Raw genomic sequence first — 25196 nt, 5'->3', positions numbered from 1 at the left:
ATACATTTTACCTTGCTGTTAAAGAGTAAGAAAGCTGGTTGAAATCATAACTTCTGCTCTTTTCCTTTCCTGCCTGCAGATTTGGGCAGTATCACCACAAATAAGCAGCTTTGGAGGAAGTATTCAGACCTTTAACTGAAGGAGAAATAGCAATCTAATAATGTAAAAATGTAAAAGCATTGGAATCAAGATTTTAACTCAGTGAAAGTACAAATGTATCATCAAAAACAATCTTTTTTTTCATATTCTTTTCATATATCCACTCATAGTCTTTCCTTGCAGTGCTGCATTCAAGTCAAACGGGGCAATAGGAGGATCACACAAGTTAAACAGGAAACAAGCTACAGTTCAATTGCATTTACTCATCATCATCCTCTGGATATCATGTTATCGTGTGAATTTTCCCTCTATTGTAATAATCTTTTCCATTGACTTCTTTGTAATGTCTTAAATTGGCAGCTGCCGCCAGAGAAAATTTGATGTTTCCTATTTCAAAACAGAACTATAAACAGTTATAGAAAATTTAGCCTCGCCCACTGTGGTATCAGCCAATCAGACGATAGAGAAATCTGGCGCCGTCCAATCACGACACACTATCCATTCTTCCAGGCAAAATGCTCCCCCAACATGGCTGCTGCTGGACGGTGAAGGCTCAGAAGTGCGTTTGTGTTTAAGAGAAAGACACTGTTTTAAACGGTTAGCAACGAAGACACAGGAATAAAGAGGTGAGTTCGCAGACTAATATTGTGCATTGTCGGGCTGTGTCGTTATACAGTCAAAATGTCGACAGTGTAGTTAGGTCGAAGCGTCTGCTGTGTTAGCATATGCCTTTGACATCAAGAGAAGAGGACGTTAGCCGCGATGCCAGTAGTCTGTATGGACAGGAAGCTAACGTCAACTTTTCGACGCTAAATGTTTTTAGCATTGTTACTCATAACGTAGCAAACACGTTGTTGTCAATTCAGTGATACAAAGACATTACACGCGCCGTCTGCTCGTGGTGTAATATTTAGCTTCCATTGTAACTCGTGGGCAATAGAGTGAGCACTTGATGTCTTTGTAATGTTTTGTCGACTGAATGAACATTAGAAAGCTAAACTTGCATGCGACATTTTCTCATGTGTCACCTGCATTACGTCAGTTTATCATTTGTAGTTGACGTCAAATACACAATGGAAGTTTAAGGCAATTTCGACACTTAATTTCAGGCTCACTTAATAAACGTGGAAGTAGACTGCAGGGACGAAAACAAATCAATTTAAAGTCGTTCAGCTCGTCTGACGAGGATTAGCTCGCTAAATTTACTCAGCTAGTAGTAGACGTATTTGGACTGGATCTCACCCACGCATTAGTTAGATGACTGTTCTAAACTAGGGAAGTAGTAGTTACATTTGTCGCCGGAAGTGGATACACCTGTTTTGGCACCAGGCAGATATGCGAGTTTGGGTTTTCCAGGTAAAGTGAAAGTTAAGCCAAGGATAAGAAGCATCCCAGACAAAAACTTATGTCATTTCCTGTCAGTGTGCACTAAACTTGGCAAACCATGATTGGCCCTATTCATTTAAAACATTTTGAGATGTGACAGTAGGGAAAGCACAGGCTTAACTAATAAAGTAAATGATAGTCCAGTTCCATTTATGTGCTTGAGTTTGGGGTTCCTGGTATCACACTGTCATGACCTGCTCTGTCACTTGAGTCCTGATGGCTTTGCATAACCAGCGCCTCTGTTGTTGAGTTTAATCAAACAGTCTTACATTATAATCAGTACAACTGTGATACTTATGATTTGAATTAGGTGCCTGTTAGGGTAGGAAGTGGTCCCCCAACCATTTTCTAATTCATAATTAAAATGAAATGATTCGTATGGGGAGTTTTTTTTACTTTTAATATACATAAGGTGTCAGAGTGCATAAAACAGCATGAAAATAGAGCTTGTTTATCAAAATAAGTGTCAGTGGAGGATCCCCCGCACCTCCGACAGAGGTAAGCTTCGAATGTTCTACAGTCCTAAAAATGGCCTAAATTGCAAGAAATGTCCTAAAGTTTGAGAAAGGTCCTGGAATCTCAGAAATGTACTGAGAGAACTGTCCTAAAATCCTAGAATTTCCCTAAAATTCAAAATGTCCTGATATCCTAGAAATGTCTTAAAATCGTAGAAAAATCCTAATAAGGTTTAAAATCCTAGAATTGTCCGAGAATCTGAGATATGTCCTAACATCCTAGAAATGTCCTCAAATCCTTGAAATGTTGTAAAATCCTAGAAATGTCCAGATATCCCAGAAACATCCTCAAACTCAAGAAGTGACGTAAAATCCTAGAAACATCCTAGAATGCTTGAAACATCCTAGAATGCTTGAAACATCCTAAAATGCTAGACATTTCCCAAAGTCCCAAAATGTCCTAAAATGCAAGAAATGTTTAAAAATCCTAGAAATGTCCTAAACTTTTAGAAACATGCATGGGGCTGCTGCAACTGGGCCCTGGCCTCCTCTCATTTTGCAAAAATGGCCCCCAAGCAAAGCAGTTAAGTATATCTGCAGTACACCCTCTAACCTTTCAGTGTGTGCGGCTCTTTTCTCTTCTGTTTGGCTGAGCACTGTCAACTGTTTGCCAATGGAGACTGCTGACTCTGGAGTTCATTGAGGTTTTTGCGCCAGAGGAAGCTGCTTATGTGGTCAGAGTGAGTGGCGAGCCTGCTGTCAGTAGATTCAGGGCCTTGGTCTGCTTTTCAATAGAGCTGTTTTGCTAACATCTGGGTGCTTTCGCTGTAGCCCCAACACCATACAACATGACAGCATGGAGGATAACCACGCAGCTTGAACTGATGTGCAGGGTTTCCAAGGTCAGGGAGAACCTGGAAAAGTTGTGGAATTTCACAATCAACTTTTTCAGGCCTGGAAAAGCCTTGGAATTAGAAAAAGTCATTAAAATGTGTTGTAATAAATTAAATTCCATAAATATAACATAGGGATGAGTTTATCTTCTGTAGCTGACAACGTTATGTAGCTTTAATATGTGTGGATATGTGGCAACATTTTGGTTATGTTTTAGTGTATTTTTTCATCAAAAAAAGTTTCCTTATTTTCTCCCCCTATTCTGTCTTCATGTATTCCCATCAGGCATGTCAAACAATTTTTAAGCACATTTTGCTAAGGTTAGGGGCATTCAACTTTAAATAGCTGTATTTTGTATGTTGTGCGACTGATTTTTAAAGAAAACATGCCTTCCAAACTGGTGGGTTGGAAAAATGTGGAAAAAATTGTCTTTTGTGACTTTTTTAAAAAGTTTTTTTCTTTAACAATTTATTTTTAGAAAATGTTAAAATGTAGCGGTAATTTTCTTTATATTTCTCTCAAGATTTATTTTAAAAACCCCACAGTTTTGGAAGGCATATTTTCTTAAGAACATTCAGCAATTCAATTTTTTTTACATGTTCAGCAATTTTATAGAAAACTGAAGAAAATTTTTTTTTCGTCTTTCGAATGCATGTTTTCTTTGAAAATCACCAAAATAAAAACGCTTGATCATATCCAGAAACTGTGAAAACAGAAATTACAGAATTAATGCTGGATTTTCAAATTTCCGATGGTCCTTGAACACATCATTGGGGACGCTGAAATTCTGTTTGAATAGAGTTTGAAATTATATGGTTAAAAAATGCTGGGCAAATGGACAAAGGAAAAAAAATATTTGGGGTCCTTGAACAGTCGTGAAAAAGTTTTGTCTATGACAATGTGTGGGAACCCTGATTGTGGAAATAACGCCTTCCAACGTGAATTTAACAACCAATGTCTGAATTTAACCTCTGCAATGTAGGTGAATGTAGGTGTCATGCCAGTTAGATTTCTTTCTGATTCTTGTTCTTTGATTCATCCACAGACCTCTACATGACTGTTAGGAAGAGGGTCTCTGTGCTGCACCTGAGCAACAAATAATCCTCCATACTAAAACCCCAAATCCCACAGTTCCCTGCCTCTCTCTGCTGGTCCCTGCAGGTGTGGGCGTGCCTCCTGCCACACTGGCAGAGGAGGCAGGGCAGGAGGTGTTGCCAGGGGGAGGACCAAGGCTGCACCTGCCTGCTCTCTCCATCTTCCTCCGTCCAAATCATAACAACTTCATCTGCAGCTTCCTCAGGCAGCGGACTGAGAGCGATCCGGTTTGCAGCGACCACGCTGGGACATTGCAGAGCGGCGCTGACGGGGCTCTGCCAGGTGGCGTCGGCTGGTTGAGGAGCAGAGCATGTTGAGTGGTTGTGGTTGCCATGGAGCAGCAGGATAAGAAGCAGGTGAGTTTGGTGGCTTAATTCAGCATCTGCCAATGCTCGAGCTGTCCCTGAGGTGGGGAGTTGTTTACTGAACAGATAGGACCCTTGAGATTTAGGCTGCTCTGAGGGAAGTGCTTAGCTATGCTGCAGTGTCTCCTAGCAAAGGTTCACACTCAAGTTTTATGTGGCACTCCGCAGGGAAAAATTAGCTTAATTTCTGAAAGAGCGGATTTGTAAACAGATACATTTCTTAAAGGCCCCTATGCACCATGATTCAGGGCTGTGTTAAGATGAGTATCACCAGTAGAATCAACTCAGAGAGCTCTTAACTTAACCTAAAAGTTTTTACTAAGGAGCTATGACGTTAATTAGGAAAATTCTCAGATCAACTTTGAGCAAGGATGGGATAAAAAATTTTATCTTAGTGAGGAGGTGTGGTTGACCCTATTGCTAGGCATGTTGCATTCTGGTGTGATTGGTTGTCACAGACATGCCCTTTTGTGAGTCTGCACGGTGTGGACACCCAGTGGATATGACATGAGCTGTGTCACAATATGTGACTGTGAAAGCGCTGTTTGTGTGATCACATTGCTGCCCAGTTTCATTTTTCCAGCTGGAGATATTTTAGTGTTGTGTTCACTTTTTTTACATCATTATTGCATTGAATGGAAGATGTGAGCGAATCTCTAACACTCCGCTGCATGTTATTTACATCTCCTTCACTGCTGGGGAGGGAGAAGCAGAAACTGCCAACCAATTTACCTTGAAGCCCCCCTTTTCTCTCACTTTCCGTCCCTCTCTTGCCAGCTCTGTCTCTCCAACGGTTCTCCACATGTTCCGTCACTTTCCGACGGAACATGTCCATTAAAACTCTGCAAAAATGCAGTTTAACCATCAGAGAGTTCACAACAGTTTCATTAAAAAAAGAGCGATAAATAAGCGTTAATTTAGTGAGAACCCAACCTGATTCAAGCCAGTGGGAGCAGTGAGAAAATACAGCCCGGAATCAAAGCTCTGAAACATTCTCCCTCCACCATCTAATCTGTAGCATTTCATTAACTCACTCTCATCCGGCGTTTGGAGAATATTTCCAGACCTCTTTGTCTTTCTGCTGTTTTCTCCTCTGCTTAGGAAACTCTTAAGCCTCTTTAAAGTCCTCCTCCCTACCCCGAAGAGTTTTTCGCCTTAGGAGCTCTTTTAAGTGCTAAGGCAGTTTGTAAATAACTTTTATCTCTACCAGGACTTTATCCTAACTTGAAGGGAAAATTCTTATGGCCCCAGAATTCTGTTGCTGTCGTCTACAGCTGATGAGATAACGAGGTATTTTAGGGGGTTCCCAGTAGCTCAGTTGGTAAAGCGGGTGCCGCACATACAGAGGCTGCATCTACATTGCAGCGTTCTCAGGTTAGATATAGATATAATTAGAATAGTCACCATTATGACCCTTAATCACATTATTCCATAGTGAGTTAAATAGTGAAAATAAACTATTCAACAATTTTTAGGGGGCTCGTAGGCTTTCAAAAGGACCCCTGGTTGAGAACCACTGATCTAAATCACTTTATCTGGAGGTAGAAACTTACAGTTTAGGTAATCATCTCCCACTGCACAGGAAAACTGTGTGTGCATGCTAGGGTTGGGCAATGTTGAATGTTAAAATTTTCCAATCAGCAATATGTTTGGATAGTTTTGTAATAATTTTGCTGTTCACTATTTTACCATTTTCACCTTTGAAATAAGTTTGGCTTAGCTGGAGATTTGTCTGCAGTATGTCTTAATATCTTTGTTAAGCACAGTGTTATTATAACCGATAGAAACAAAGTCAAATGTACAAAAATAAGATCCAACCATTACTGTCTTAAAATAATGCATACAGAAAAATGTAAAAATTCAACTCTAGAAATTGATTTTTTTGGTCCACTCTTTGAAATACAACATTACTTCACATTCTGCCATGTTCCTCTTTCACATGACGCCCTTGATCATTTTCGATCATTGCCGTCGAACCCACTTGAAGGGTCAAATGGTCAAACCTGTTCAGTTAAACATAGATGTGTGGGCATTTCACAACTCAACAGCATGAACAAAATCCTGGCCGCCGCTGACCTATTGCTCAAGAGGCTCAAAGAAAAGCTTTCTATCTCACTGTTCCCACCTATGTGTGCTGTGTTCTGTTATATAATCATTACCTCACAACAGTACAGTCAGAAGCATGAAGCTGCACTCCCTCTGAAGGAGGCATGAATGTCCCTGAAGTCTTAGAGCTATAGTAGTTCTTTATGCACATTGTGAATAACATGACATAGTGTTGGTTGATACAGTGAACATCCCAGTCGTATTAATTAATATTTTTTTTAATGGTACGATGGATACTTAATAAATAGTGAATTGGTAATAGAGATGTGAAGTATATGCTGTTGGCATATACTGAGGCAAGTTCAGCAAAGGCATCTGCTCATGGTCTCTTCCTTTAAATCACTGCCTTTCTTGTTGAACTGAAATTTGAATTCTGTCCCTGTTATGTGTGAGGTAATAGAAACTACCATAAAACTTCAATTAATAGCCCGGGCTATTGTGTTATTAAATCAATGAATTCAACAGGCTTATATTTGAGACAGGCATTTATATGAGACGGGCTTTTAATTCATTTCACACAAAACTTGCTCAGCAAAGATGGGAAATACAGTCAAATTATTTATTTAACCATTTGAGACCTGGGTAAATTGGCTTAATTTTTCCTCAAAATGACCAAGAGGTAAGGAAGAAATCTGTGAAAAGTACAAGAAAATTACCTGAAAATTTGCCCCCCAAAAAGTAAAAAAAATAAATAAATAAAATAAATCAAATTCAAAGCAAGAAATGGCCTGAAAAAGCTTGAAAATTATAATTAATAATTCTACTCATCTGTTGTTTTTTTTGTGTGTGTGGGGGGGTCTTTCTTGTGTGCTGTGCTGATAATATTGTCTTCTTTGATGCTCAAGGTTTCAGTAAAATTAACTGAATGATTGAATTGCAGAGAAGCTAACGATGTGTGTAGCATGTCCTTATTGACTAACGTTTAAACATATATACATATTTATATGCGTGATCTAAGTAGCTAACTAACTTACTAACATTATCTCCAGCAGGTAGCCAACAACCCGGTTTTATGCATCTAAAGAACTTCTATAGAAATGAACTGCATGGTAACCAGACCGGGCCTCTAACTGAAACAGACCTTTACTGCCATACCGCTGTTACACTTTAACTGTCTGCTAATGCTTACATCCAACTGTTTACTGGAAGCTTCAAGTCTGCAGCAAAAACATCGACACTTCAATCCCAAGACAAGCCAGGTCCTTCAGAATAAAAGCACCATGGGTTGCGCTTTGATTTATTTAATTAGAACAATACTGTATTTAACTTAACTATTTTCCTACTTTATTTATTTTTATACTTTATTTAACATTGTAACAGCATTTTATTATACTTTATTATAACATTAGTTTATTTAGCTTTATTTTATGGCAGTAGCTATTTTTATTTCACTCAGTATATCACTTAGTAGACAGTTTGTGCCCCCTGGAAAAGCAAACAAACAAAAAAAACAAATGTAGGTGGAAATGTCAGTGCGTGAAAAATATTTTTTTATAATGACATTTTGACGGAACAAATACTGGTGTTTGTTTATGCATATACACACAGAGTGGTTAGCTTATTAAAAATGTAAGATAACACAAATACAAAAAAAAAGAAATCATAAGCAGTCCTGCAACACATCCTCCCATTCATGAAGGTTAGAATGTCCAGCTTTTGTTGAAAATATTTCAGAGAGTTATTGATTCATCATTGATCATTTTAAAGGCTGCAGCATTGCCCAGTCTCCCTGAACTTGTACATCTTAAATTTAGTATTTTTCTCAACCTTTCTCAAGACTTCTCCATGTTGGCTGGATTCCAAAAGCAACTGTGGTTGTGATTTTTTTGTTGTTGAATGTCTCCACTGATTCTCTCTGTGTGCATCCCTCCATCATTGCAAAATATGCTAAGCCGGCAAAAGCGGAAAATAGCGTAAGCAGGGTTACACAGGCCAGGTTGGTATTGTTCCTCGCATCAAAAGAGCCCCCCCTCTCCCCACTATGTCTGGCCTCTCTCAGCCCCCCCTCCTGTCGCTCTGTAGTCGGGGTTTTGTTGCTTAGTTCCCCAGCCAGCTGTTGAACTGAATTGAACCGAATGAGGCTCGCTCCATGCCAGAAAGGCACCCAGACTTGGCGTTTTTGAATTAAAGTCCAAGCTGGCAGCGTGCTCTGATGCTGGGCTCTGTTGTCTGCAGCCCAGTGACGAGGGAAATTTGGGTGAGGTTTTTTTGCAGCATCTCCAGTCCTCTCCTCACTGTAGACATGAGCAGGCTCCGGTTAGGACTTCACCCACATTTCGACTACTAGTTTGTGAAATGATTCTCATCACGTAGCACGGCTGTCGTTGGATATTGCCCTTGTAGCTCAGCAGTGGTGATAGAGATTTTAGTGAGGCAGAGCAGAGCAGAGCAGAGCAGAGCAGAGCAGGGCCGTCATGGTGTTGAAGATGGGAGATGGGATCTTCCTCAGGAAGAAGAGCAGTGTAAGTTGTCTTGATTGTTTCTGTCTGTGTGTGTGTGACGGAACATATTCTTCTCAGTGAAGACTGAACAAATGTAACAAGAATGTCAGTTGCCTGTTTGGATGAATGGCAGTGTCAGTACAAGTGTTTGCATGTTGTGAATGTTAAATGATTTGTTGGTGAGCATCATGGTTAATCTAGATCCTTCCCATGTTGTAGGCATGCTCTGCTTTAATCAGGCTGTTTAGGCTCCTTGTGTCTCTGTGTGCTTACGTCTGTCTGGAGGATTTTTGTTAAGGCTTTGTTACTCTGGGGAAATGGGGAGATATTTATAGCTTGCCTGTGTGGGATGTTGAGCTCGAAAGCTGAACCCTGTGTGTGTGTATGTGTGTGTGTATGAGAAAGAGAGAGTTTTCATATTTGTGTAAGTCTTTCTGTTTGCCCTCACAGTGACATGGAGAGTGGGAAAGGTTGCTTTCCCACTAACCTTACATATGACAGTTTCCTTTTCTCTGTCACAAACACATTCTTTTCTTTCTTTTTTTTATGCAGTATAAAGAAGATATGTCACAATGCGAGTAAATTGCTTGCACTGTAGAGCCTTGATATCGGCTTCTAAATTTCTGGTAATTGTGCCTAAAATTGATATGGGCAAACTTAGGAGGACAGTAAATAACAGAAATGCCCTTTTTTTAAAAAAAATGATGGATACAGGAAGTAATGACACTGGTGTTGCATTCATGTGATGTCAGAAGGTTTCCGGATTGGGGAGTTCTTGTTTTGTTTTGTTCATGTGCTTTGAGGTTTTTGTTGACTTTTGTGTTAGTGTGTTCAGTGTTAGCATAGTCACCTGGCATGCTTTTTAATTAAAAGTTTGCGTACTTCCTACAGCTAATAGTTGCAGATACTAAAAGGTGCAACTACTTAAAAGTAAATGATAGCTACTAGGAACAAAATAACCAAATATATAATTTATATATGTATGTTGTATTGTCAATTTTTGACACTATTTCCATGCTTTCTGCCATTTCTGTTGCCCTGAAATGTCACACAAACGTCACAACTTGGCATCTCGAGTATCATCAAAATTTCCAATTTTTCCAGCTTAGTAATGCAATGACAGTATGTATGATCAGCATTCACACCTGGGTTTTTTTTTTTAATTGCATTTGGCAGTCAGCATTGATGGAAGCACAACATTCAGGTAAACACACTAATTTAAGCCCCTTAACTGGTGAAGTTAAATGATGTGCCGACAGTAATTACCCTCCATCTCCTCCTATACAGCGCTACCACATCATTCCAAGTGAGTCTGCACCGAGTTTGAAAGAGAGAATCAATATATAATTGACAAATAAAGAGAAGAAGCCGCTGAAAACTTTACAGCGGCTTTCAGAGACCTCTGTTCCTGCTGCTGTTTTAGTGTTTTCCTGTTTTCCGGTCTGTCCGTGACATTGCAGGGACACACCAACAACAACTTGTGTCAGTGGCTCCAGACATAGAACAGTGCTGTTAAATTTTATAGAAATTTTTATCATAAATTATTCAAAGAAATAATCGGATATAACTTTTTTTTTTTTTTTCAAAACATGATCATGGTATTTAGAAAAGTACATTGGTTTATCTTGTCAGCCAAATAGTTGATGCCTCTTGTTTGTGGGGAATCTGAAATAGTTGTTGTGTGTGTTGCTGCAGGAGGAGGATGCCGTGACTCTGGGCCTGTCGACCGGCCAGGCTCTGGTGAAGCTGCGGGACCAGCTCAGCAGCCTGCTGGAGCAGCACCAAAGGGCTGCACGCAGGCGAGCCTCTGCACAGGTACAAACACACAATTCTACATACATATTCATATCAGTGTTCTTTGATTCATCGCAGTCACTCCCAAAACTTAGTTGCCATCAGTATACAACTTTAAATTATAAAAAAATGGACAGAAAACAACAAAACATACAGCTGAAAGTAAATACATTTTTATTATTTGTGGCATTGGTAATATTCAAATATTGTTGTTACAGAACCAGAAACAGACAGCGCTGCACGCAACAACGCTGCACGTGCTAACGCTGCACATGTGACAAAGTGTCATGCGACAAAGCAACACAACGACAATGCTGCAAGTGACATTGCTGCATGTGATCATGCTACATGTGGCAGCGCTGCACATAACAACGCAGCATCTGACAACGTTGCACCTGTTAACACTGCACATCACGACACTACACATAAAAACACTGCACATGATAACGCTGCAGGTGACAGCACGGTGCGTGCATTGCTGCATTTACTCACGTGAATACAGGCCCCTTTTTTGGAGACAATGTTGAAGAAGATTTTGTCGAGGCTAAAAATTTGGACTAACCTGTCACCATAGACATCGTACAATGTGACATTTTTTATTATTTAACTGATGTATAACTGCATAGTATCCTAATTACTCAAAATATAAGAAAAAAAAGCCAACCATGCTTGTCAATGCTTGTCCTGTTGATTTGTTGCAGATGACAGAATGAGATTTTTTCATCATTACATCTTTGTTCGGAAGTTTGGTCCTCATGAGTATGAAAACACAAGACACACAGAAAGCTATGTGTTCCATGTGACGTTTATCCCCTCCACTAATAGCAACGCATCCTCGATCATTTTCTAAATATAACAGTCACATGTTAAACTGCTTACATAACGCGCTGCTTATTGTTTTGCTCTTGATGTGCTGTTTTGTCATGTTTTCATAGGAACAGTGGGTGAATAGCTTCCTTTACCATAGCAACCGTCACTCCTGTCTCCATTGGCCGGGAGCGGCCCTCACTCTGCTGGTGGTGCTGGGACTCTTCTGTTGCCATGGCAGCCAGCCAAAGGGCAGGTAGGTGTCCTCTTTTGGCTGAACCGTCCTGTTCTGGAACATCTCTATAACCGTACGCAAAATATCAATAAAGAATCTTTGTGCAGTCATTCATAATGTATGTAGGATTGTCAGTGTTTTATTCTCATTTCGTTTTTTTTTGCCCCCACTGTCACGTCTGAAGCTACATTATACAACAGTAACACCACCATTGTGTCTGAGACTACATTATGCAACAGTTTTATCACCATTGTTGAAAAAGTCAATTATTTTCAGGCTCAGACAAAATCTTGAAATTTGTGAAATGCCACTTATTATATCTCTCTCAGTCTGGGCAATACTGCTCTCTGCTTTACCACTTAACTTTATTTTTCCCATGTTAAATAATCGGCATGTTCAGGAAGAACAGAAGTGAGAAATTGTTATAAATCAACAGCTACGCAAACACCAGCTGTTCTTCTTGCTGTGTGCCAAAGCAATCTTACACTTGCCTGGACTGCTCTCTTTCCTGTCTAATACAGTTTAACTCTTAGGGCCCGCTTCAATATTACACACATATCACTAATATCACTCTGTACACAGAATGCACGTTTTAAAATCAAGCTGTAAAAAATATTATTAATTAATATTATTTTATACTAAATAGAGTAATTTTTTTAACTTGCACAGTCCTAATCATAAATATCCAATATTCATTTATTTTAGGAATTTTAACCCTTTAAATGGCAGGTTTTTGTCACAATTCCACTATGTTTTAGATTTAAAAAAAACCAACACAAAAAATGAATTATTTTCAATATACAACATTATAAGGTTTTTTTTTTTTTTTTAAATTTTCACAGTCCAGGATATGCCAATGATTAGTAGCAACACTGATTTTTATACATTATTATTTTTTTTGCAGTGTCAAATGCTCAAACTCGCACACTCACACAAAATGCACTTTTCAAAATCAGGCTATAAAAGATATTATACATTAATATTATTTTCTTCTTTATTTGAGTTTTTTTTAAACATCAGTCCTTATCATGAATATCAAATGTTCACAACACTTGAAATGCCAGCCTGGGATATGCCAGTCAGCAACGTTAATTGTGACAGTGCACCTAGTAAAAAAATTGCATGTATTTTCTCCATATGGCAAAAATGGACAAATTCTAAGGCAAAAGGCCAGAATGAAACCCAGAAATAATACAATGCATGTTTTTTTGCTTTGATGGCTGTGGGATCAAAAATGGCAGTTTGAATGGGTTTCAGTGGAACATTTTTTGCACTTCACAGTCTGAATGTAACAGTTTAGTTTTCTCAGTGTATTTTAGACTTAATGTAGGAGCTGAGCTGGAAATTCACCGATTAAGCAAAAATACACAGTCTTGCTAAAAACCTATGCCATATAACACAGGCAAGATGATCAAAAAATGAAGAATGAAAATAAGAAAAATGCACCAGACAGTTCCTGAGGGCTAAATATGTACTGACCAGCACTGACTGACCAATTAAAACACTAACTTGGTTTGGATTATGATATATTTACATTTAGTGTTGAAGTGGTGATAGTTTAGAAGGAAGCGCTTAAAATTCCTGTTGGAATATTTAGTTTAACTTTACCTTAACATTGTTTTTTTGTCAAATTTAGCCATTAACCCTTTGAGAACTTAGCAAAATGGTTTGATTTCTTTCCAAAACATGGGACGAATAAGCAACTTAACAAGACATCGCCCCCAAAACAGCAAGAAGTTAGTAAATAGTTACAAAAATACCCTTGAAAACAAGCAACAAAAAAAGGAAGAAAAACAAGAGCACAAGAACAAACACATTTCTCATGAAATTATTCCCTTTTTCCTCAATTCTTTGATCATTTTAATAATACCCCCCCCCCCCTTTTAAAAACATATTATCAGGTAATTTTCTACATCACATCACTTTATATTTATTTCTTGTAGTTTGTGGGACATTTCTTGCAAAGCTGACTTTCTTCTCCATTTTTTTGAAAGAAATCAAATCAATATGCTCAGGTTTCAAAGAGTTAAATAGCTTGTGAGAGCTGTTGGAATGTTTTAAAGGGTTTAAGATCATTTAGAGATGTTTTCCTTTCATGCTGGACCTGTTGAAGATAGAGTTTTTTTAATTTACATTTCATCAGTCACACATAATTGTGCTGTTCTCTTTTGCTCCTCCACAGTTCTGGAATTGAGCTGGTGAACGCTGCAGCCCTCCTTCTTCTCTTCCTGCTGAGCCTGCTGCTGGTCAGACGTCAGGAGCAGCTGAAGAGGAGTGAGATGGTCCGCCGTCTCAGGGGCATTATCACACAGCTCAGCGGTGAGTCACACTCGTTGACTCATCACTGGAATTATAGTGGAATTATGGCATTCTTATTTCCTATAGAAGACAATGCCTGCTCATCTGTTATTCATCTCAGCTTAACTTAAAGGGGAACACAACCTAAATAAAAAATTCAAATGTGTTATTTCTATGGCCAGGGAAACGTAAATCAATATTCCAATATTCCATATTTCCATGAGCTACTTTCTCTCAAAGCCAGAAACCTGCCATCTGGTGCTTGTGGCATCATTTTGAGCCAGCGTCTGCAAAGTGATGACTGAGAAGTGGAGCTGCGGTATCCAGCTCCCACCCGTACTTGCGTGATGTGCCATTGATGATGTCAGACCCCCTTTTTATAGCATCATGTAACTACTTAAAACCAAACCAAGAAACATCCGGGTGATAAGAACAACCTCAAATGACAGAAAGCAACTTTCTTTGGGGCAAATGTTTTTGGCATATACATTGTTTTAGTTTGGGCATGTACCATCAATCACATGGAGGGGGCGGGCTTTTATGTCCTATACTGTAGCCAGCTATCATTTTTGTACATGTACGTTTATATGATTGTAGTACATTTCTTGGACTTGAGACATTCCATGAAGGAAAGGAATACCCTAGGAATTTAGGGCATTTCTCTGATTTTAGAACACTTTTTGGATTTTAGGACATTTCTCATTTTTTTTCTCTTATTTTATGAGATTCTAGAATATTAGGACATTTCGTGGATGTTAGGATGTTTGATGGACTTGAGGATGTTTCTAGGATTTTTAGAAGTTTATAGAATTTTAGGACATTTCTAGGATTTTTACAGTGTTTCTAGGATCTTAGGATAGTTCTAGGATTTTAGGACATTTCTAGGATTTTAGGACATTTCTAGGATTTTAGGACAATTTCAGGTTTTTAGGACATTTCTAGGATTTTAGGACATTTCTAGGATTTTAGAACAGTTCGAGGTTTTCAGGTCAGTTCTAGGATTTTAGGACAGTTCCAGGATTTTAGGACAGTTCAAGGTTTTCAGGACAGTTCTAGGTTTTCATGATATCTGTAGGATTTTAGGACACTAGGGGCTTGGTGAGGACCTCTGTCAGGGGTTTGTGGAGGATCCTCCACTGGCACTTTACTTGATAAACAAGCCCTATTTCTATGTTGTTTTATGTACTCTGGCACCTTATGTATACTTAAATTTGAAACAATTCCCGGTGTTAATCACTTTATTTTTATAGTCCACCCGACACCCTGTCAGGGGTCAGATTTAAGCTGCGGGCCTTAAGTTTAGGATCACTGCTCTAGATCAAGATAGATAAAGTCATTGCACCAAACTACAGTCCTATATAAATACAAGTTTATACCTATATGGAAGGGAATTTTAATGCCCAGCCATAGTCCTCATCTATATGTGTCCTGCAGGGGACATTAAAATAGAGCTCATTTGATAAAATGATTGACTGCATATTTCAGTATGCACTCTAGGGATGTCTGGGATTGATTTGTGATGATATTATCAGAGCTGATCAAGGCATTTTGTAATTGATTGGCATCAGTGAAAGCCGGTGGCAGCTGTAACACTGCTCTGGATACAGCAGCTGTCAAACATGCTCCCCTTCTCTCTGCTTAAACTCTTGAACTTTGATGAAGCAGCACAGACATACAGGTACCAGCCACCAGCTCTGTCACTCACTTCAGTTCCAGTCTTTATTGTTCAATGTTTGGACAGTGTGACAAGAGCGTCACGTGTTATATCTGAAACACAGATCAGATTTTGACAGACTGTATCCCACAATATTGTACATTTCCAATATGAAACTGACAAGGTCAAGGAGGGCTCCACAGTTTTCCATGAAACATATTTCTCACTGACATTTATCAGTAATAATTGCATGACATTTGCTGTGACCTTATTCATGCTCGTCATTCTTTTTTTGATTTTTGTCTTCTAAATAAAAAAAAACACAGTCACAAATGGTCAGTGCAAAAACACTAGATTATGAATAACTAAAAAATTAATGAATAGACAATAAAATAAATTTGCATGTAATGACTCATAAAACTGTAACTAAGCACAGCAATACAATTAAAGGGGGAAAAAGAGAGGATAGAGTAAACCGTAACGACATGGTCTATCATAACACTAGCGTGGTGAATATAGGGAGATCGTTCAGGCCATTATTCAATCATGAGGGATGGGAGATTCTCCATGTAGTTGATGAAAGGTTGCCATCTCTTCTTCTTCTCTCTAACTGTGTCCTCTCTTTCTTTTCTTGTAACTCCAGACTATCTGTCAGGGTGTGTGGGTGAAGTGCGCTGGTCCTCATCTCTGTACCCTGACTTGTACACACCCTCGTCCCCGTCATGGTCCCTTCACTGGACCTACCGTGACTCCCAGTTGGTTAACCTGCCTGTCAGTCTGCTGGTGGAAGGAGACATCATCGCTCTGAGACCTGGCCAGGAGGCGTTTGCATCCCTCAGAGGCATCAAGGTCAGTCTGTGTATGGTATGGGGTAGGGATGTGACAATGCATCACAAGGCAGTTAAAAATCCATAAAAAATGTGCAAGATTCAAATCAGTGAGATGAAAAAAGAACAGTGAAAGTCTTTTTGAACAGCAGAGGGCGGAATCTAGGTTTGAATTAATTTGCTGGACATGCCACATCACTACGTGTTTAACGTCCTACGTCATGTCCGAGACTAGAGACATCTAATGTAAATAAGATGAAGCAGAGGCTCCGTGACAGGCGATATTGAAATAGAAGATGCACCCTCCAGTTTCAAATCGAAGTGGTGGCATTTGAGCTTCCTTAAGTCAGAAAGTAATAAAGGCGAGAAGATAACGGAAAATACTAAACAGTCTGCAAATATTGCAAGAGGGTGCTGAACTACACAAACTAACATGATGTATTATGTGAGCCAGCATCATAGTGAGGAGCTCAGGTAACCCCCGGCTACACACGTTACTCCTTAAATACAACCACACGGCCAAACCACACTGACAAGCGCATTTACAACCCCGCTCGCCCAAACGAGAAGAAGAGCCAAAGAGAGAGTCCAGCTTATCATCCACGAGTGTCATCATTGAGTCATCATTTTTCTGTAATCTCATTTTGTAATTTAAAAAAAATCATGAGAAAATTGTATCGTGAACCCAGTATCGTAAATTGTATTTAATCGTGAGTTAAGTGAATCGTTACATCCCTAGTGACAACGGCTATCCTTGAACCTCTCTCACTGTGAGACGAAGGACAACCGTTTGAGAGCCATGACCAAAGATTTCACCATGTTTTATTCACAATGATCATCTTTTGTCTGGGATAGCCCAAAATGGCACCGTGTATACTGGGCTGTAGTGAAGACTGCATGTTTCTCACTGGAAAGTATTTACTAAATTTGTCTTTTGGGAGATAAAAAAAATTCAAAGTTATCACCTTTTTCCCCTGGATATTCTGTTGGAATTGAAATCAAGCTACCAAATACAGAACTGGTATTGGTACAGAAAGCCAATATTTGTAATCGCTCCAATATAAGCTCACTAACATACATATACACACACACACACACACACACACACACACACACACACACACACACACACACACACACCCCTGTGTTCTAATAGCTGCCACTGGCGGGCAGAAAACATGTTATTCTTGGTGCTGTTTGTGCATAAATGCAGTAACAGTGACTGCTGAGGTAAAGAGTCACTCATTAGTTGTTGTGTCAGAGAAAATTTTCACTGAGCCAGTCAGTTCTGTATTATTTCACACAAGATGGTCCATGTCATCAGTATCACAGATCTCTCTTCAAGTGCAGTTTGCTGAGCAGTTGTCTTTATCACTTCAGTCATGTAATGTTCACATGAAGCCTGCAGCAGGATGTGGTGTTCACTCTGTAGCTGCACTGATGTTAAAAAAGAGACAAACCTCATTGTGTGGGATGAAGCTGAACACACTGATATGGATAACACTGGACTTTTTTCATGACACTTAGCAGTAAAGGGTTTTTGTTCAGCAGATTGCTAGAGACAGATGTTGCTTAAGATGAGGTATGCTGTTTTTTTTTTCAGGCGTGTAAACAATTGAACAGCTACAGCATAGAAATCATGTGTTTTTCCCATAGTTTACCACATTATCTTTCTGGTTTTTCACGCTTTGATAAGATGAGTCATTAGTGTTTGGTGTGTTGTAACTGGACTTGAATGCTACAGGAGGCAGCTGTATGTCTTTGCAGATATTAAGTGAGTTCCACCCAACACATGCTTGAACTTATTAGACTCTCAACCAGGGATACCCTACCCTAACCCACTTTTACAAAATGCCAGGAGGCCAGGGGCCAGTCGCAGCAGCCCCACACATGTTTCTGTGGTTTTAGGACATTTCTAAGATAGATAAGATTTTAGGATGTTTGTAGGATATTTGGACGTTGCTAGGATTTTAGGTCCTTTCTCGGATTTGAGACATTTCTAGGATTTTAAGATGTTTCTAGGATTTGAGGACATTTTTAGCATTATCACATTGCTCAAATATTAGGATGTCTCTAGGATTTTTGGACATTTTTAGGATTTTAGGACTTTTGTAGGATTTTTAGGATTTTAAGATATTAAAACATTTCTTTGATTTTAGGATGTTTCAAGGATGTGAGGACATTTTTAGCATTTAAGGACATTTCTAGGATTTTGAGATGCTTCCCAGATTTTAGGACATTTCTAGGATTTTAGGATATTGTCAGATTTAGGGATATTTGTAGGATTTTACAACATTTCTAGGATTTTAGGTCGTTTCCAGTATTGTCTGACATTAGGGGTTTAGCTTGGACCTTTGTTGGGGGGTGTGGGGGATCCTCCACTGTCACCTTTTTGATAAATAAGCTCTATTTTGATGCTGTTTTATGCACTCTGGTAACTTATGTATACTAAAAGTACAAAAACAATTCCCATTGTAAATCACTTTGTTTTTATTGTGGATTAAAAAATGGTTGAGGGGCCACCTGACACCCTATCAGGGGCCACATATGGCACACGGGCCTCAAGTTTAGTATCACTGCTCCTAGACTGAAACAGCACCAGAGGTATAACCAGTAAGTTCTGTCATCCGAGACCCTCCAAACAACCTACACCATCACGTCTAAACTCACAGCTGGTGTCAGCAGCCAAATAAGACTACTGATCAGTTTCTACAGAACAGCCCATTAAGACTAAACTGTGTGACCAGCTTAATCTGTTTTTCCGTCCTCAGGATGATGAGCACATTGTGTTGGAGCCAGGAGATTTATTCCCCCCATTCTCCCCTCCTCCTTCTCCACGGGCCAATGAGAAGAGAGGACCCCAGAGCCCCCAGCAGCACCGTCTCTTCAGAGTGGTACGGACTCCAGTGCTGGACACAGTCAGGTAGGACACCTGCACATGTTGGGCCTGGCTGGTGACAAATGATCTGTGTGGCTTATCTGGGTGTGTAGTTAGTTACGAGTGGCCATGCGCCCCCCACACAGTGCCGTCTTAAGCAGTTGCCAATATTACTTATAACAACTGCAGTTGATTTGCATACGGGATTTACAGAGACAACACAGTGAAAGCTCTCTAAAAAAATCTATATATTCACATACACAGACGTCAGCTTTCCGACCAGAGTCGGTTAGTCCTAAAAACTATGTTTCATTTTTTACAGGTAGAGAATGCTACATGATTACTTTAAAAGAAACAATACTTCTTTGGGGTGTAACTGTGTCTCTAGTTCTTTTACTAGAGTTAAGACAAGGGATAGGGATCAAAACCTGGTTCTGTTGAGGACCTGATTCTGCCTATTTCAAAACCCAAAAATCAATAACATTTGAGCTTATCAATACTGCTGTAGAGTACCAGCTAGTTCCATTATACTGGAGAGAAGGCAGATGTCTTAACAGCCGATATCTCAAACACTCTCAAAACAACAAAACTATCTAGATGTATAAATAGCACTTCAGGTAAGAGGAAAAATATCCATTTTTGATTTGGGGGTGAACTGTCCCTTTAAATTTGATGACTAATGTTTTTGTCCCCTGTTGTCTTCTTTTTTTTTTCTTTTTTTTTTTTACCAGAAACGGTTTGGAGATGGCACTGGCTCGACCAGTGACAGTGCTGGATAATGAGAGGTTTACAGTGCAGTCGGTCATCACCAAGCTGGTCTGTCCTGTTGTTCTGGTGAGCATTTCAGTTTATTTCATTCCAAACTATTGTTTATTCAGGCACGATTGAATGAGCATTAAGCTCTTTTACAGCAGTGCCCTGGATTCACATTCAGTGGGCTAAAAGGATTTTTAACATATGACAGAAATAAATTAAATAAAAACAAATAACCAGCAGCAATGGCTGTTGAAAAAACAGAAGGAAAAAAAACAGTAAAAATGATGTCATTATAAACAATAAATAACTGAGACCAGCCTGATTCCAGCCAGGTCCTTCAAAATAAAAGTACCATGGGTTCCACCTTAGTTTATTTAATTATAACAGTACTGTATTTTACTTTATACTTAACATTATTTAACATTCTAACATTATTTTATAAATTTTTGTTACAACAGTAGTTTATGTAACTTTATTTTATGACAGTAGCCACTTTATTGTTACTGGAGAGGTTTTATACAGCTTCCTCCATAGATGGTGCACGAGCATAAATATGTAAATAAATAGAAATGTGCTTTGCAGTTTTCTACTGAGGCAGTGTTTGGAATCATGTGTTGTCTACCTGAACAGCCCAAAGGTGATGTGTGCCCACTTTGCCTCACTGGTATCTTAATGATCTCTCCCTTTAGGTGGCATTCCTGCTAGTGAACACTATCCGCTATTTTTGTGATGCACCCAGTCTAACCCCTGCCTGCTACAATTTCTTTCAACTTCAGGTACAGTCATTCAAAATCATGAATGTGTATCGAACAAAGACTCAAGTATGTACAGTATTTTGCCATCACTTTTCCTGGTGTGATTTAGTAGTGTGCATGAACACAGTCAGCCAGCTCATATTTAAATCATAATCAATTGAAAAGCACACAAAATTTGTTAATGTTCAGACTTCTTCATTATACAGTATGCTGGTAATAAACATTTAGATTTACACACTTTAAAATAAAAGAAAAATCAGAATGACTGGATGAAGATATTAACTGTGTGAACTTGTATTTGCAGCTTATGGGTGTTCTGCCCATCTTGCCCTTGCTCTTTCCTGTCATGTGGGTGCTGTTGAATGCCTTCGGAGAGGCCAGGGTCCTTGCTGAGTTCAGCCGAGCATCGCCAGCTGGTCTGGTGAGGAACACACACGCATACATAAACACAAATGCACAGTGTTATTCATTTGTGATGTGCTGTGGCAGAAAAGACGGCTTTAGTTACTAACATGGAGGATTGTGTTCCGACTAATGACAATGTTTTCACTAATATCCACAGACACTCACTGTTGGGTTAGACTGATATCTTGGTTTGAATTTACAAGGTCAGTATAAAAAATGGAGTACTCCTGCCTGTGATATCAAACTAAACAGTGTGATGGTGATGCTCAGCCAATAAGTAGTTTTTAAACTAAATCCAAAATAAATATATGGTCTCTAGAGAATTATGCGGGGGCACTCGGAATTGGCTGTTCATTATGAATGTTCGCTGATTCTTTTACATTTCAAATGCAAATTTTTGAAGTTTTAACAGGCTTTGCAGGACGTTCTGTGTGACATTCACATTCATGTCATAAAGTAAACAAGCTAACAAGCTAACAAGCTAACAGCACCAAAGACGGTCGTGAATGGCCGTCAGTTTTTTTTTTTCAGACACTAGATATCAAACAAAAGCCAGAGACTGTATTGTATTCAGTTAATATGAGCTGTAAATTCCCCAAATTACCCATTTTTAAAATTTAATTTAATTTTGTTTTGTTTTGTTTTTATTTTACTTGCATTTTTAAGAAATTATATGACATAGCAGTGGAGTTACTGACTGAAAAAACAGGAAGGTAATAAGACAGAAAGCTAAAAATACAAAAATAAACCAACCCTACATATAATATATATTTAATAATAATAAAATAATAATAATAACTAGCACATATATCTACAACATCTATATATCTATAACATCATATGAAAAAAAACTGGTAAGACATAATTTACCAATAACTAATATTACCAATAACACTAAATTTAAGTGAGTGAGACATTGGCCAGCATAGGACATGACAACAGGTACCATAAACAGGCATATGCACAGACAGGCACAGTCACCACTTCTAAGCAGAAGGTCTCTCCACCTCTGTGCTGCTGCCTGCATGTCTGCAGCTTCTCTGTGTCAAAGAGAAGCATGAAAGTCAAGAGCTCTCCCTCTGCAGCAAAATCTGGGGACCAAAACAACCCCTAGAAGTACACTGCACAGAAAAAAAACAAAAACTGCTCAACTTGAAGCAATTTCAGTCAACTGAGGGTCTCCAACTAATGATTTGAATCTCTGAGTTTCAAGGGGCATCCCTAGTGGTCTGATCGAATCAGTATTAAATGTTCAGACTGTTGTATTATAATACAAACACCAAGGTGATGGAATAAGTACAAACACCAATATTCTCCACTTATGGCAAGAAGAAATATACTATTTTTTCATGACATTCACAAGTCGAATAATATTGACAATATGCATGATTTGCTCACATAAAGCGGTATGTATGGAGACCCAAACCTTGTTCAACTGAGGACCTGGTTCTGCTTTTTTCAAAACCTTTTGAGCTTATCGATACTCCGATCGAGTCCCGTGGGTCCTATAACATAACATTACATCTCGATTTGAGTCACGCCATTTAATCCAATCACTGGTCCACATACATCGATTGTCCAAAAAAGTTTTTTAAAACAACTGAATTGCCAGCCAACAGGTATCAAACCAAGCGAAGAAATCTGGTTGTCAGTTTCTTGCGATGATGGCTGAATGTTTGCAGAGGTCTAAAGTTCGGCTACATTTTACAAAAGCAAAAGATAAGGAGGAAGAGAAATGTAGTTTATGTTGCAAAATAATTTCTTGCAAGGGGAGGGGAACACAACCTCCATGGACAAGAACATCAACCATGTGCATCAAATTAAACCTTAAAGCAGAATCTTCCACGGTCTTTAGTTTAAAAGAAAACTCCAAACTAAAAAACTCCATCTCCTTCAGCTACTGCTTCCCTTGAGATGAAAATAGTTATCCAATGTTGAAATCCGAGTTAAAATTGGCAGGATAAGCACTAGTAAGCTATATAAACGAGGTTGCATAAGGTTTTCTGGTGATGTCTTCAAGGTCGACTTAGTAAAATGACTATTAGGCAAAGGCCAACACTGTGTCATCATGATGTGTTCACATGTAACACAGAGAAAAAGAAAATGTAGTGTTTGGCACGAAACTCTTGTAATACAGTTGTTTGGGTGAGAAATTAGTTTCCCAGCAATATCACATGGATAGTAGGGATGGAATTACAACCTGTTTCATGAGCTGTAATCATCTTATGATACATTATCAAAACTACTGATGCCAAGATTTGTCGATATTGGTATTGATGGTTAAGGAGTATTGATAATGGTATCAGTGTTAATAAAAAATAATGATCATCATCCCCATAAAGCAGTCTGGCAGATTGTCAGAACACAATAATTTGTAAAAAAGCTGCACGGCTCACATAGTCAGTGGACACTAAAATACCTTGTGTTTGACCCCATGCAGGCTATGTGGACCAAAAGAGTGATCAGATTCCAAATATAGTGTGATCTGAACGTAACCACATGATCTTGAAACCCATATCAGTCTAACCCTACACACACACACACACGCACGCACGCACGCACACACACACACACACACACACACACACACACACACACACACACACAGAGGAGACCGAGCGAAGGCCCCCCTCTGTGTTTTAACTAGACTCTTCTCTTACCCCAGCTTGCTAAGTTCTCTGAGGACACTCTAAGCAGCTACACCGAAGTGGTTTCCTCCCAGGTATAACCTCTCGCTGTCTCGCTCTCCCCTCCTCCACTCGCTTGGCTCCCAACTCCACCTGAACCTGCCTGTCTTCACTCGCTTGCTGTTCTCGCCCCCTTTTTGCAACTCCCTCTCTGGACACCCCCGTACACAGCTCTCGCTACCCTCCACCTCCACCCCTCTCACCCGCCATTCCAGCTTTGATTTCTTCACCACGGAAATCTTCATCAACATCTTCTGATCAAACCACCTCTCACATCTTCCTTATCATTCCTTTTTGTGTTGCTTCAATACGAGCACTTTGCTTTGTTTTTTATTCATCTGGCACGACATGTTATTTCTTTCTCCTTTGACTCTTTGCTTTGGGTCACTCTTCATCTGTGGATTATCAGTCAACACGTCTTGACCGAGCCCCTCTGGATGTAAGTTCACACTCCTCCAGTCATCTTTGACATTTGAATCTTGACAGTCAGTCCTGTCTCTGTAAGATCATTTTCTCACCTCATGGATACAACCTCTTTTCCCACCTCCTCTCACAGTTCCTCATCAAATCCAATCACCGTCCTCCGTTGGTGCGGGGCTTAATACTCGAAGGGAAACAAACCAATCAGCAGTCATCAGTAGCTCACCACCGATCTGTCTCTCTGAAATCATGAGTAGTTTGTCCCTGGCAGCAGATGAATACACAGCAAGTGTTAGATACAGGATGATCCTGAGAGGGACTTTCACTTCAATCTGTGCCTGATCATCCACCTCTGCTTGTCTGCCTGCTCTGCATGACTGGAAATCAGCCTCAGTATAGCCCTCTGCTGGTATTTCTCTAGGGTTTCCTCTCCATGTGACCCCTCCTCATCTCCTTTTGGCATTATAATGCAAATATTTTTGACCTGGTCCCAGAATGGCTTTTGAAGATGCTCATATTATGAATGGTTTTGTTTTGGAAAATTTTTAATTCTCTCTATTTTAAAACTTCGTCTCTGCTCCACACTAACTGGACTAAGCCAGTTGCATCCAACATGCTCCTTTTCGGTGCCCTGCAACACTCTGTATAGGCAGTAATGTGCAACATGCAACTCTATTAAATTTGCAAAACTGCTGCCTGACTGTGATTGATCTGAAACTTCACAAAAAAAGACTGACAAGCCAAAGCTAGAAGTAGTAGCCTAGGCGATAACATTTTTTACTGGTGTCCACCTGCGACACAAGTGATGGATCTGTGTCTCCTCTATCACCAGTTATGCC

General features: G+C 39.4%; 1 protein-coding gene across 1 annotated transcript in view; it reads left to right on the top strand.

The window, feature by feature from the left end:
• Nucleotides 1–621: 621 nt before the first annotated feature.
• Nucleotides 622–25196, top strand: part of LOC121958626 (transmembrane protein 94-like) — a 43005-nt gene continuing 18430 nt past the window's right edge. The window contains 11 exon segments of the mRNA XM_042507682.1: nt 622–725; nt 3880–4285; nt 10537–10656; nt 11571–11698; nt 13860–13996; nt 16273–16478; nt 19228–19379; nt 20066–20168; nt 20780–20866; nt 21150–21266; nt 23916–23972. Of these exon segments, the coding sequence (XP_042363616.1) occupies nt 4262–4285; nt 10537–10656; nt 11571–11698; nt 13860–13996; nt 16273–16478; nt 19228–19379; nt 20066–20168; nt 20780–20866; nt 21150–21266; nt 23916–23972 (1131 nt within the window). The 5' untranslated portion in view covers nt 622–725; nt 3880–4261.

Source organism: Plectropomus leopardus, chromosome 19, assembly GCF_008729295.1.
Source record: "Plectropomus leopardus isolate mb chromosome 19, YSFRI_Pleo_2.0, whole genome shotgun sequence".
NCBI lineage: Eukaryota > Metazoa > Chordata > Actinopteri > Perciformes > Serranidae > Plectropomus > Plectropomus leopardus.
This window is presented reverse-complemented; position numbering and strand designations above follow the sequence as displayed.